We start from the raw sequence: 15,104 nt of genomic DNA on the forward strand, positions 1-15,104 counted from the left end.
AAGTAGATCCTTAAAGGCCCTGAGGGAAACGACTTCCTTATGTCTTTCCTGTCCCCAGTTAAGGGCCTCTTTTCCAAACTTGTCAACCTTAGAGCTGCCCAGGGGAAAAGCTGAACAGAAGTTGGCCCCTGATGTTTCACGACCTGCCTCCCCCACGCCTTCAGGTTTCAAGACTTCAGACTTGCCACCTCTACTGTCCCTCCACCTGCATCACTCTCCTCTAGGGCCAGTACCCACGAGACTCACTCCTGTCATGTCCCTACACAAATGTGACTCAGAGGGCCCCTGGTGGCCCAGCGTCTTCTTATCACCTGCAACAGGATGTAAGCTTTGGGAAAGCAAGGTCTTATAGTCACTGGCTCCCAGCAGAAATTCAGCCTTTCTAGACAATCAATTTGGGGATGGAGGGAACAGAGCCTGAAGAGACAGTAGCACCAGAGGTGCAGCAGAATCCCTGTGGAGGACTGTGCCACCCAGATGGCGGAGGCCTGCTGGGGATTCCCAGGGGAAGGCCAGCTTATGCAAAGTCAAGGCAGCAGGAAGTGCAGCCAGCTGCTGGCCTCAGCAGCTTCCTAGCCCCAAAGCTGCACTCCTGGAACAAATGAAGTTTCAGTCCAGCCTCAGAAGCCACCCCAGTCCAAGTAGAGGGTTTTTAGAAAGTTTGTTGCAACTGTGGAAAAGTGTAATTAAAACATACTTTTAACTCAGTTGAGAGCAGTTAAGAACTACAACTAACATACAACTAACATACAGCAGCTGACAGATTTGACGTTTCCAAAAAGGAGGTCTGAAGTGTCTCTTGCAATAGCAATTGTTTTCAGTTCTTGAGTGGAACCCACTGTTCTCTGGATCTAACTGGTTTCTGGCTTTGCGATTTGAGTGTGGAGAACTGACAGCACGGGAATTACCTGGAAGTTCATCTGACCCTCCGGAGCTGGAGCCACTCTGGGTCAGGAGCCTCCATGTCCCCTTTCAGTTGTTCACTGAGCGACAGCACCACCTAGTGGCCACCTTGCTAGGCCAGGGAACCCAGCCAAGCTCACACCCACCCCACCCTTCAGGAAGGAAGAGAGCGTGCGGGCCTGGTTCCCAGTGTTCAGTTCGCACTCAGCTCTCCCAATCCAGGCTGTGACCCCTACAGGACATCTGCTTCAAAGTCTTTTGGCAAAAAAATTACTCGGGGACATAGCAATGTATAACCACGCCTGACTGGCTTGTTTTATTGGAGAAGAGGACGTGGAGTTAACAACGTGAAGACAGTTGGGACCTGAGGTTGGGAAGAACACCCTCCCCTCCCCTTACAAGCCCACTGCCCCAAATAAAAAATAACCAACTATGGGAGAGCAGCTGAGACAGCGACTGGGGGCAGGGGAAGGAGACCATGCGTGTGCTGGGAGGGCCCAGAGGCAGCGGCTGCACGAATACGCGAGTACAAGTCTCTGAATCTTCCTCGTACGTCTGTATAAATATATAGATAAGTTGTTCGCTTGTTTCCCCTTCTCTCCCTTCTGCTCCGTGCTGCTTGCCGCGGTCCCAGCTCCTCTTTCCATGTGAGGGTGAAGGGAAGGGGCATGACGAGCAAGTCATCACCGAATTGCGATCAGACCCACATCCATCAACTTCTGGATCTTCTGCGCTATCACAGGATTCTTTAAGTGTCTGACAAACAAGAGGCCAAGTTATTTGAAATGAGACAACCTATAAAAATTCTTACTTGCTCCCAGAGCAAGCCCCAACCAACACAAACCCCCCTGGACACCACCAACCAACAAGAGGTGGTAAGGGAGTCCTGGCAGAGACTGCCCAGGGGGACCCACACGGGCCTCCTCTGCCAGTGTTCGGAACCTGACCAGTCCTGCTCCTGGTCCTGCTGCACAGGAGTCCACGGACACAGGTTTAAGCTGAGACCATTCTCCCAGCAAAACTGGGCTTTGCAACTAACCACTTAAGCCATCGCCACTAACATATAAATGAAATCCTTCCAGCTCACCATCAACCGCCAACCTTCCAAGTAAGAATTACACTATAAATATTCCACTCAGATCACACCGCTGCCAACGTTGTGCATTCTCAATGCTTTTGTCCACCTTTTCCCTCGAAGGCCGTCTGCCCCTAACTTGACTCACTCGCTGAGCGCCTGGGGGTCCTTCTGCATCTGTTCCAGGATGAGCCGCATGGCCGGGTCACTCATTATCTGCTGCACCTCAGGGTCGGCCATGGCCCGCCGCTTCACATCTTCGGGGCTGTCATGTCGGTTGTACTGGGCCATCACGCAGCGCTGGTAACCATCTGCGGCCTCCTGCATTCCGGCAAAGCCAAAAGCGGAGGGTGTTAGCACTACCTGGCTCACTGCTGCGGCAGGTCCGAGACAACAGAGGTAACTGAGGGGAAGACAGACAGACAGAGAAACAGGCGAGAGGGAAGAATCGGAGACACGGAGGCAGCGGAGAGCTCACTGCAGGCCAGGGCAGCCCCACCTTACAGCTGGAGTCCAGGTCGAGGGCCTTCTGGTACACATCCATGGCTTTTGTGTAGTCTTTCATCGCTTCCAGGGCAGCTGCTTTCCGTGTATAACCCTTGACTACAGGCAGAAAGGGAGAGGTGAGGCATCACCTAAAACACACTTCCGAAGGCTGCTGTTTCACCTCTTCATCTGAACACCATCGTTCCTCAGCCTGACACTAGCTCCTCAACGTTACAAACCCGAAAGACACACAGGCAAAGAATATGCTCTCTCCTTCTCTCAGCCCTCTGGCCAGTCAGGGGACAGAGAAGCAGCACAGAAAGGCACTTACTGAAGGTCGGTTCTAGCTGGATGCATTCCTCACAGTCCTAGGGAGGAAAGGCAAAAAAGAATTAGGCTCATTCCTTTAGAGGAGCTACCCTAGGGCAGACTGATCACCTGGAATTACAAATCTAACTGTTCACCCAGGGCCATTACAGAACATTCTGCTTTTGTTCTAATGCTTCTGTTCTATTTTTTAAAAATTTTTATTGGAGTAGAGTTGATTTACAGGTGCTGTAAAGGTGTACAGTAAAGTAGATCATTCTTTTCCCACACAGCCATTACAGAGCATTGAGTGGAGTTCCCTGTGCTATACAGTAGGTCCTTAGTAGTTACCTATTTCATACATGGTAGTGTGTGTATGTCAATCCCAACCTCCCAATTCATCCCTCCTCCCTCTAGTGCTTCTGTTGTTCCTGGCAGCTTGGTAATTTAACAGCAGGTGCAACGAAAGGAGAGTAGAGAAGGAAGGAAAGCAGAACCAGACGGGATAACAAAGCCAGATCATGGACCATCTCATGTAAGGGGACTGGGACTCTTCAAAAGGCTGATGTTATGATTTAAAAAGGAAAAAAAACCCCCAAAACCCAAAAGGTGGGGAAACTTCTAGTTTGAGAAACTAAAGAGGACATGACCACCAGATGAAACGAATGGACCTTGATATTGACAACTTTAAAACTTTATTTTTAGACAACTAAGGAAATCTGAACATAGACATACAGCAGATGACATTATGGCCTGAGTTTTGCTATTATTAGGTGCTAATAATATTGTGACTGGACAGGGAGAGCCATTTCGGGAGATGTATGCTCACGAATTCAGAGGTCAAGTGCCAGAATGTATCATTTCCTTTCACAAATGGTTCGCCAAAAGTGTCAATGCTTATGGTTGAAGAAAAGGAGGAAAACATAGGTATTCTGTGTATTTTTGTCTGAAATATCTTCAAAACAAAATCACAGAGAAAAGAATGCTATGCAGTGTAGTGTGTGCACTGAGGCCCAATCAACTTCTACCAAGAAGCTCTAAGACTGGAAGCAATTCTACTCATCCTTTCCTCCCATTTGCAGATTGGGAAAGTCCTGCTCCACCTCTCAGGTGACTAACAATGTTACTCTTTGCTTTGCAAACCAACTTGCTTTTGACATTCCCCTTGTGCAGTCCCACCAGCAGCAGTGATGTCTCTAGGCCAGATGGACCGAGAAGACAGTGGCATCAAACAAAACCCATCACGGGCTCAGGTACTGGGGTGTCTAGATAGATAACATTTTGTCTTGTTCCCACAAGATAGTCCAGGTTTACCTCCCAGAGAACAGTTTAAAAATCGTCAAGAGGCACAGAGTAGCTCATGTTCAAGAGAGCTATGGAGAGTAACTCCTTCAGTGTTGAACATTATCATACCTGACCATACTTGATGTGACTGACAACAGCAGATCTATCTAACTGGAGTATGGAAGAAAAGAAGAATGGTAAAGCTGCTGTGGAAAGTAAGGCAGTTCCTCAAAAAAATTAAACACAGAACTACAGTACTTCCACTGTTGCATAAAATACCTGAAAGAATTGAAACCAGGGACTCAAACAGATATCTGTACACCCATGTTCACAGCAGCACTGTCCAGAATAGCCAAAAGGTGGAAACAACCAAATGTCCATGGATGGATGGATAAACAAAAGGTGGCCTATCCACACAATGGAATATTATTCAGCCACGAAAAAGGAACTGCCGACACATGCTACAACGTGAACCTTGAAGACATTATGCTAAGTGACGTAAGCTAGACACAAAAGGTCCAGCACTGTATGATTCCACTTACAGGAAGTCCCTAGAGAGATCAAATTCAGAGAGACAGAAAATACAACAGTGGTTACCAGGGGCTGGGAGAGGGGGCTGGGGTATTAGTGTTTAGAAAATGCAGTTTCGGGGCTTCCCTGGTGGCGCAGTGGTTGAGAATCTGCCTGCCAATGCAGGGGACACGGGTTCGAGGCCTGGTCTGGGAAGATCCCACATGCCACGGAGCAACTGGGCCCGTGAGCCACAACTACTGAGCCTGTGCGTCTGGAGCTTGTGCTCCGCAACAAGAGAGGCCACACAGTGAGAGGTCCGTGCACCGTGATGAAGAGTGGCCCCGGCTCGCCGCAACTAAAGAAAGCCCTCGCACAGAAACGAAGACCCAACACAGCCAAAAATAAGTAAATTAAAAAAAAAAAAAAAAAAAAAAAAGAATGAGATCTGGGGGCTAAATTATTTTAAAAAAAGAAAATGCAGTTTCCGTTTGGGAAGATGAAACAGTTCTGGAGATGGATGTTGGTGATGGCTACACAACAATGTGAAGGTTCTTGATGCCACTCAACCATACATTTAAAATGTTAAAAAGGCAAACAACAACAAAAAATGTAAGGAAGGACAAAGGGGAGGGAAAAGGATCTACTTTCCCAAATACTCCCAACCACGAATAAATCCACAGGCCAGGACAGGGTAGAGACACAGGCCCTGTATTTTTACAAATTTCACATGTGCATCACCACCTTGAATCTATGATCAAAATAACATCAAGCTGATGCTGATGAAAACACGAAAAGAGGAAAACACACTCCTCGTGCACAGGCTACATTAACGGCTGCTCCGCATTGCCAGAGCCTCACCTTGAGTGCCAGCTGGAACTCCAGGAGTTTGGTGTAGCAGGCAGCTCGATTGCTGTACAATTTGGCGTCTTTTGGGTTCCGTTTGATGGCTTCTGTATAATGCTTCATGGCCTGGGGATAGTCCCCTGAACATGGAAAAGACAAACTTAAAAAATAAAATAAAGCACACCACCAGAGCGCATCTACCACACAGTCAGCCAAGGCACAGAAAGCAACATCTACGCTGCTCTTATCCAAAAGTTCCATCATCTGAGCTGTAGGTACCTTTCTGAAAACATTCATTGCCTTTGTTCTTCTCCTCCAAGGCCAGGTCAGGGTTTATGTAGGCCAGCCGCTCTTGCTCTTTCAGGATTTTCTCTGCCTAAAAAAAATATTAATTCTTGGAATAGTCATTTAAACTCTCATAAACATTGGCCTAATAAAAAGTCTGATTAGAATTTCAATTTTCAGAGTGGCAAGATTTAACTTTTGGTTTAATGATTTTATATTCCTTACAAACTATGTATAGCTTAAGTAAGCTACAAAGATATATTGTACAGCATAAAAAATATAACCAATATTTTATAATATCTTTAAATAAAGTATAATCTAAAAATTTTGAATCACTATGTTGTACAACTGAAGTATAATGTTGTAAACCAACTTAACCTCAATTCAAAAAAAAAATTTTATATTCCTCATCATCAAGGTGTAGGTACTATGAAGCAGAATGAACGGTATTGATGTACACTTGGTACAAAGATATGCTCTATATGAAAATGATGGATGTATTGACAGCTCAATTTTCTGCCTAATCTTTCTGTGAATAAAATCACCCCCCTACATAATCTGGTTGTATAAGGTAAGAAGAAACTTAAATTACAGTAACCACAACACTGTCAGAACACTGACCCTCAACATCAACAAATTTATGGTGGAAACCTTGGCCGACAAAAAGGTACAGCAGAAAAACTGAGTTATTCCCTACATGTTGTCATCATTAAGTGACAGGGGCAGCATCATATACAATGACCAAAGACAACAGATCTGTCATTAAATAGTAATGACTAAAATAAATAAAACAAAAAATAGCAAAACAGTCCGTATTCCCTACCCACCTGTTGGCATTTCTTGAGCACATCTGGGGTTCGGTGCTCTGCCAGAGACTTGTTGTAGAAATGGATGGCATCCTTGTACTTTTCTTCTTTGAAATAGGAGTTGCCAATTCGAGCGTAAGCTCTGACAAAGACAAGAGGAAAAAGAATTTGCTGAGGGCAGAACACAGACAACGTCAGCCCCTGCAGAGAAAAAAACACCTGCAACCAACTAGACACAAGGCCCACATCACTGCCCCAGGCACCATGCCCTTCCAACACCTCCTGTCTAGGATCCTGCAGCCTCCTTTCCAGCCCACGGCTAACAAAGTAGGTTGTGCAGCCAGCAGCCCCCTCCCCATGCAGACATGGAACCCTCCACACCGCTCAAGGCATTCCAGGTCAAGCGTACTTGGCAATCTGTCGGTAGTCTTCTCGGTTTTCTCGCCCCACTTCAATGGCCTTCTCACAAAGCTCCCGGCATTTACCATAGTCGCCCTTTTCGAAGTACACGGCTGCCAGGCAGGAGGGTCAAAAAGGAAGAGTCAGCCCATGCCTCACCCCCAGGACCACGTAACAACTCCTGCACCTGAGTCCTGGGTCTCACCTGCTTGGTTGGTTATGTAAGTCATGTTGGTGGGGTCCAGGTCCTTGGCTCTGTCATAGTGTTTCAAGGCTGTGTCAAAGTCTTTCTTCTTATAGGCTTCATTCCCCAGCTCTTTTTCTTTCAGTGCCTAGATGAGGTGTGGGAGAAGTCAGTGCTGAGCACATCTAACCAGACGGCAAAGAGAGCAAGGGCCTGTGACGTCACAGGTACCACGCAGCATACACAACTAACAAGGCTACAGAAGCAGATTCTCCACACCCACAGTGAAGTATCAGCTGTTAGGATGAAAAATTATAGACTTCCATCTCTGCTTCCTCTGAAACTCCCCCTATCCCACCTACTCTCCTGGATCTTTGTCAGCAAGTGAGGGCTTCTTCAGGGGACAGGAAATCCCTTCAGCATGAAAGAACTTCAGAGAGGACAACACAGTTCTGTGCTAGGTTTAATTCTGAGAGGCTGAGCAAGTTCGGTTTCTGTCACGTGCTGTCTCGGGGTCTTAGCTGTCAGGCAACACCAGCAGAGAGGGTGAGGAGCAGCAGAAGGGGCTGTCCTGGTGGCAGGAGTCTTCAGCAGAGCTCACTACCACCCACGTTATAGGGCCTTTTTCCAGCTTTGCGGCACCATGAACAACCAACGCTTACCCATTTAAAGGTACTAAATTTGGCAACAATCTGCTGTTCCCATTTATAAGAAGGGAAATAAAATCGTTCAGGCACATGCCTCCTGCTCTGGAAGACTGAAAGTTGTTCACTTAGCAACACAGACAACTTTCAACTACACACCACGTCCAACCAAGAAACAGAAGCGTAAGGAATGATAGACAGCATTCTTCTGGATCTCCGCAAGGACAAGGGCCACACACGACTTTACTGGCTGGCCCTGGCTGACATCCACACGGCCAGAACCACAGCGGCCGTGGGACTATGGGCTAGTAGCTTCCGCTGCCTGAAGACTTAGAGACACACGATTCCTATGAAACTGCTTGTTACGTGGACCTTTTAATATACTATTTTATTTTTAAAATATTTATTTATTATTTATTTTGGCTGCACTGGGTCTTAGTTGCGGCACGTGGACTCTTAGTTGTGGCATGCGAACTCTTAAGTTGCAGCATGCAAGCAGGATCTAGTTCCCACCAGGGATCGAACCCAGGCCCCCTGCATTGGGAGCACAGTCTCTTACCCACTGGACCACCAGGGAAGTCCCCTGACCATTTTAATTAACAATAGTAACTTTAGCACATACTGAGCATTCAAAAAACAATCACAGCCAATGAAAGTCTATAGATGGTCCCACCTGACACACATATTTCTAGTTGACTTGGCTGTTTCTTCTAAATGCATGATAGTAAACAGTGTTTAAAAAAAATAAAATAAAAAGAGAGAGAGCGAGACACCTGCTTCTTATTCTCTGGAAGATCTTCTTCCATTGGCTCTGGTTTTGCCTCCTTTTTGGGAGGCGGCGGCGGTGGAGGTGTCGCAACTTCCTCATCTTCATCCACGCCGCCTAGATCGACCCCGAGGAGGACACTGAGAGTAGTCATGATACGGGGATCCTGCAATTTCCTGGTATTGGTTAAAAAAACAAAAACAAAAAACAGCACTTAGTCCTCCCCATGACTGATCTTAAACCCCATTTACTGCTAAAGCTCAGATTACTGTATATAAAAGCTTCTCACCCATGAGAAGGTTCCTAGATCCTGTACTAAAAGTTACAAATGGGGAATCCTCAACCCTTCAAATATCCATATAAAATGAGGTAACACAGACCAAATTTATTTCTTGAGACCAGCAGATACACAGAGAAATGAGTTATAGACACACTTTGTCTGATCTCAGGAGCCAGAGGGATTCAGACAGTCACAGAGAGCAGTACAAGGTTTAGAGAGACCTCTTTAGATCTGACACCTTTTCAACCTTGAGTTTCCACTCCAATATACCAACAGAGAAAGGGGGTCCTATGTGTAAAGAAAGGATAGGGTTGGTGCTAGGTCAGCATAGCAGGAGAGCAGTGAAGAGGCAGGGGAGGGTTAGAACAAACACTAGATTACTCTGATATATACTCCCCCTGACCCTTTCTAAAAATACAAATAAACAGTAAACAAAGCAATAAACTCCTACAGCTCTTTGGAGAAAAAACAAAGGGAGAAACCCTGCATTCTGGTCGAGGGAACCCCCTGCCACAGGATCCCAGGAAGAAAGCACAACGTTCATGTCCATTTCCAGAGACAAACGGTGCTGCCTTGACTTACGTGCCCAGGTCGGAGGGCTTGTTCCGCAGCTGCTCTATCAGTTCCCGGTAGGTAGGATCAGCGAGCAGAATCTTTGTCCTGGGATCACTCTCCAACTTCTGGTATAGATTAGGCATGTTGAAAGGGTTCATGAATTTCCTCTCTGTTTCAAAGGAAAGCACATCACGAGAAGTCAGTTACTATGCCCACATAGCCTACTAGACTGACACTGGGGGATGGGGGAGCCTCAAAGTTAATCCCAATTAAAAAATAATAGTAAATAAAAGGAGAAGAGCAGTATACGTGGGGCCTGCATACCTGCCAACCGGGCCTCCATATTCTGTAAACCTTCTTTGAGCTGAGGGTTGTTTGCTTCATGTTTTAAACCCTCCTCATAGGTTTGCTTGGCTTCTTCAAATCGGTTTAAGAACTCAAGAGCTGCTGCTTTTCGGGAATAGCCCTTAAACCAGCAAAGAAAAATAAAAAATAAAAGACACCTAGTGGTAAATTCCTAAGATGAACTCAAAAAAATCTATTTTACATTTCATGAAACAAAATGGGTATTCACGTGAAGGCCAAAGAAAAAACAGAAAGAGGAGCAGGATGTAACAATGGTACATTATCGACCCTGCAGAACACAGCCAAATATCTAAGGTGCACACCTGCCCCTTCCCAGTTCATCTTATGACCCTAAGTGTTGTCAGTTTTTGGGTAGTGTTTTCCTTCCTAGTAGTACAAAAAATAAGACATGTCTTAACCGATGGTACCTCAGATTTGATGAAACATGCCATCAGTCTGAGGAACATTCTCAAACAGGTAGGAAGAATAATGGGGGGAGGGGGATAATCAACTATGAGTCTCTCAGGATAGGCAACTAGGCAAGCCAGGAGGGCTGGTATTTAAGAACTGCCCCCAAAAGGAGTTTCTGGGCACCTGAGGAGCCCCAGCGCGCACGCAGCTTACCTTGCCCCAGTCAGGCTTCAGGTCCACGGTTCTGCAGCCGTCCTCGTAAGCCTTCTGGTAGTCTCCTTTCTTGGCATAGGCTGCGGAACGATTGCTGTAGAGCACGTGGTTCTGGGGGTCTAACTTAATGGCTTCTGAGTAGCACTGCAACGCGTCATCAATGTTGCCAGCACTCAGGGCTTTGTTGCCCTTTTCTTTGAGCTCATTTACCTGAGAAGAAAAGGAACCAATACAGTTTCTCTCCATAAAATGTCTCTTTAGTCCCAATTTCTTAGGGGATACTCATTCCTTTCTGCAACTATTGACAAACAGGTTACTTTATGGATCAGAAAAGAGAAATCACAGATTAATTAATTTACATTTCCCACACCTTTGGGAACCAGCAAGGAAAAAATAACCAGGAAGAAGCGGCCTGACACTGTTCTTTGCTGGCTCCCCTGTGGATCAGTGAGAACTCCAGCCACTCTTCCAAAAGTCTCTCCTTTGAGCTGATGAAGTCACTCTAGAACATACTCATGAGTTCCTTTTGTGGAAAAACAAATTTGTTTGCCATGGATTTCCAGAGTTCAAATGATAAACTGAACACAGGCCTAATTACTCCTCACAGGAAGAGGCGACCAAGAAGGAAGTGGACTGAGCGTGCACTGATACGTGCTTCAGCAACCTGCCGGCTCCAGGAGCATCAAGACGCTCACCTATGATCAAAGAACAATCTGTTTCCACTTACAGATGTGGTAACATGTCACAACACGATAGATTACTGGTCTATTCCTTAACGCGTAAAGGAAAGCTAGAAAAAAACAGTTTTTGCCATGCTTAAATATTAATATGTTACTAAAAGGATGGAGAAGAATAAAGAAACACTATTTGTGGTTCAATCCACTATCCTCTCAAATATCCGGAATGAAAACAGCAGGAATGCATCAAAACGTTTAATAAAGTGACCCTGGCCCTATCAGAGCAGGATCCTAATTAAAGGGCTTCTAACCAGGGAGCCCTACAAGAGGGGAGGGTCATCCCTCAAAGGCATACACACTTGGTGAGATCAAGCTGTGTCCCTCAAGACACAAAGTCATTCTTTCTTGGTACCTATCATCTGCCCATGACCCAGTGTAGTGATACAAGAATTCTGTTATGAGAAATGACTTTGGAACCTTGAGGCACACCAATTGGGAACCTCCACCAACCAGAGAGATCTTAGAGAGACAACCTCTATGAGAAAAAAGGAAAGAAACTACCAAATTTAGCAAGCAAGGGATAAAAACCTTAAAGCCCAAGATGCAGGCCAGAAGGCAAAAAGTTTAAAAACTCAACTAATACCACAAGGCAGCTGAGAACAGCTTGGTGATGTCCCTGCCTATCTTACAGAACATCTTCCAAACCGGGCACCTACCTGCAGGTCAGGAAATCAAGTTCGTACACAAGCAACACTTTAAAACATCAAATGGAATAGAAAATATCAGCATGTGGTACATATAATACAGGAAGTTGTTTTGTCTGACATGTTATACAGTTGTATGTCTGTATTGGGTCAAATTTTAACAGTTTATCACTATGAGATTTGAAAGGTGCTTAGTTAAAAAAACACGATTTTGGACACTCAAATTTGTCCAACTTGAATGTTTCCTAAAACTGAAACATGGATCTCAGAATAAAAAAAAAAAAAAAAAAAAAAAGGAAGAAGCTACATATTGAATGGGGGCAAGACAGTAGGTTCTAACACTCCTGGAATAAAATGCCAGGCCATTTGTACAACGGGCATGGTAAACGTGCAGTCCCTGAGTTTAGTCACTCACTGTCTACCTGTACGTACACTTCTACAAGAGGCAATTGAGATTAAGAAAAATTTTTTTCCTCTTTTGATAATGGCGGGATGACAGCTTTTCTTGAATTTAACACAGCAATATGTTTCTCACATCAGCCCTCTGTTTCTTGTCTGTATCACAGCCTACTGAATCCCAGATACAATTTAATTATCACAAGGGCGCAAAATGTTTATTAACCTCTCCGTTACCACTCTAATTTTTAAAAATTTAGCGAAGAGGCCCCAGGTTTGGCTAAAAGAGCAATACCCATACTAAGGCAAAAGGTTCGGCTTTGTAGATCACACCTGAACACCCGAGCTGTCCCCCCCACTCCCCCCAGTCAATCATTACAGCCTAATAACAGCTTCCAATTGAATAAAACCTCTCTGGGCTTTTCACAACCCTCAGGCCACAGAGGGTACAATTAAATCACTGAAAGCAACTAGCAGCAGCTTCAAACTCGGCCCCCCAATAATGCTGAGCGGAGTTAAATAACTTACTTTTACTGTTTACCTGTATATTCTATATTTTCTAAGCAACTAATTCCTCCTTCTGCAATTTGAAACCGAAGTTTTATAAGTATCAGTCCTGTTACTCTTGAATCGCACGCACACAAAAAGAAAAACGAGAAGGGGGAGGAGCCGCACATACGTTTGTAAAACACTGGTAGGGATGAAATTCATTCCAAGGACTTTTGCTGCACCCTCCCCTTTCCTGCATCATGAAAAGAAGTCGGCCTGCTGCTCGTCATACCTTCACTCAACACTCTTCCATCCCGGCCTTTTCAGATGCAGAGAAGTAGGGTTTTCCCCAACTGGCTACTAAGAATACAGATACTTCCAGTGTATTCCCGTCCCCGCTCCCCGAATTCCTCCAAGTTAACTGTGCCAAGTCCTGGGTAGCCTCTTCGTCCGCAATTTCGAATCCCCCTTTCACATGACGAACTCCCAGAGGTTGACCCGATCCCTCCTGCCTTTCGCAAGGCCCCTCGCCCACCTCCATCCCTCCCAGCGCCTCGGGCGCCATCCCCCTGCTCAGCCTGGACCTACTTCCCGAAAGACCTCCGGAGTCCGGCCGCGACTCCTCTTCCCGCCGAGAACCGGACTTATGCCGAACTGATACGTCTCTCAGCCCATCTCGCCGAGTCGGGTGGCGACAGGCGCTGAGCCGAACCCGCGCTCCCCACAGCCAACCCTCGCTCCCCGCCCGCCCGCCGCGGCCCTCACTCCCTCGCCGCCCCAGCTGCTCCGCCGGCCCCGGCCCCCACCCCGGCCGCCCCGGCCCCCCCGATCGGGTTCCCGCCCCGCTCCTCCAGCCGCGGCCTAGCCTCGGAGGGTCACCGAGCGGCCCCGGGCCTCAGTCCGCCCCTCCCCCTTCACCTGCTCCATAGCCCGGCCCGGAACCCAGTTGAATACACTCCGTCCGCTCCGCGTTCCCAACCGCACGCGCCGCCTTCTGGAACCTACTAGAAGCTGCCGGGACCCCCAGATCCCGCCCCTTCCTCTCGGGCTCACTGGTCGCGCTCCTCTAGGGGTCTTTGTGAGCTTTTCTACTATTGGCTTGAAGTCTAGCCCATCATCTTTGCTTCTCTCTCATTGGACAATATGGAGAACCCTGCCTCCCCCGCATCTCGGGATTGGACTTCCCCTAAAAGCTCCGCCCACCATAAGCTCTATGATTGGAGGGAAGGGCAGACCTCTGCGACAATGATTGGTCACTTGGTCCGCCAATCGTGGCCGCGCTGGCCGCGCCCATTGGTCCTGTTCTTTCTGGAAATTTCCACCTCTCCCATTGGGCTGACGGACTCCATGACGGAATCGCCTTCAGATTTTAAAAAATTTCAATTGGGCGGTGAGTTGCAGACACTTTGCTCTGATAGGTTAAAATTGCTGCCCTTCAAAGAGCAGGGTGGGGTTTTACTATAGCCGTGGTTTATGGGAGTCCGAGGCCACAGCCGCCGTCTGCCGCGGTGGTTCCCAAGGCTGCGGTGCTGGTGGGGTCGCTAGCGATGCTGGCCGCTTCCTTTCTCGCTCTGCGGGGAGTGTGGCCGAGGCAATTCGCTCCTCCCCGGCGGCAGAGAGACCTGGTCCTTCGCCCGAGCGTCGGGCTCGGGGGTCCCAGCCTGGGGTCGGGGGGGCGGGTGGCCGTTTGGGTCGGCTTCGGGAGAGCCCCCCGACGCGTCCCCGGATCCCGCTGTTGGATTTGGGTGTTCCAAAATCCCGCGTGGTGGTGAAGGCGCTGGGGCTTGGGTAGGACAGGCCTGGAATCTCATCTTGGCGGGGACCCTCCGTGGAATCGCACCACCTCTATGAACCTTTCGGGAAGAGGGTTTGGTAATCCAGGGCCGTGGATCGTTCATATTTATGCAGTAGAGTATTTAGCACTTAATGAAGGGGAGGTATCTCCGTTATTCGGAGGTAAAGGGGTGAGGGAGACAAAAGACCTCACTGAGGTGCTCCATCACCTGGCGGGCGGCGGCGGCCTGGGCGGTCCTTAAAATCTCGGCTCTTCTGCCAAGAGGCAGGGCAGGTACCCGGAGAGAAGCGAAAGGATTTAGAACGTGAGAGAGAAATGATTTTTCGTCCTGGACCAGCATGTGGTTCACGGAACAAAGCAGCCGCATGACGGTCTGGAGGGAGCTTAGTTGAGGGTCTTGGGCCCCGCTGTGAACTCTCTCCCCCGCCCCCGCTGGGTAATGCCATCCCTTCCCAGGGTTTTAACTGCCCTCTATGCTACTAGGTTGTCTCCACAGCGTCCTTTTCCATCCCAGCTGTCTGACCCATTCTCGACACTACAGCCAAGGTCACTTGTAGATCCGCTTGCCTGATAACCCCCTCCTTTGCTCGAAACTCTTGGAGGCTTTTACATTGGGGATCAGGGCCTGTCTAACATGGCAGGCCTACTTTTCCCACCTCTTCTTTCCCTGTCCTCCACCTTCAGCACCAGTCTCCAGCCGCACTGACCTGTCTGTTCCTTGAACTAGGTGGGCTCCTTCACTTTG

The 15,104-nt window shown here is 47.6% G+C and overlaps 1 protein-coding gene across 1 annotated transcript; it reads right to left on the bottom strand.

Moving 5' to 3' along the window:
• Window positions 1-1,194: 1,194 nt before the first annotated feature.
• Window positions 1,195-13,636, bottom strand: STIP1 (stress induced phosphoprotein 1). Its single transcript, XM_082344135.1, has 14 exons — window positions 13,483-13,636; window positions 10,299-10,508; window positions 9,654-9,795; window positions 9,357-9,498; window positions 8,502-8,670; window positions 7,106-7,232; window positions 6,911-7,013; window positions 6,523-6,643; window positions 5,690-5,786; window positions 5,426-5,550; window positions 2,796-2,832; window positions 2,478-2,581; window positions 2,127-2,299; window positions 1,195-1,659 (listed from the first exon to the last, which is right to left on the bottom strand). Exons 1-14 carry the CDS (start codon window positions 13,489-13,491, stop codon window positions 1,587-1,589), a joined length of 1,632 nt encoding a protein of 543 aa, XP_082200261.1. The 5' UTR covers window positions 13,492-13,636; the 3' UTR covers window positions 1,195-1,586.
• Window positions 13,637-15,104: the final 1,468 nt, after the last annotated feature.

The sequence above is a fragment of the Balaenoptera borealis genome (genome assembly GCF_965194805.1).
Source record: "Balaenoptera borealis genome assembly, chromosome: 11".
NCBI classification, from domain to species: Eukaryota; Metazoa; Chordata; class Mammalia; order Artiodactyla; family Balaenopteridae; genus Balaenoptera; species Balaenoptera borealis.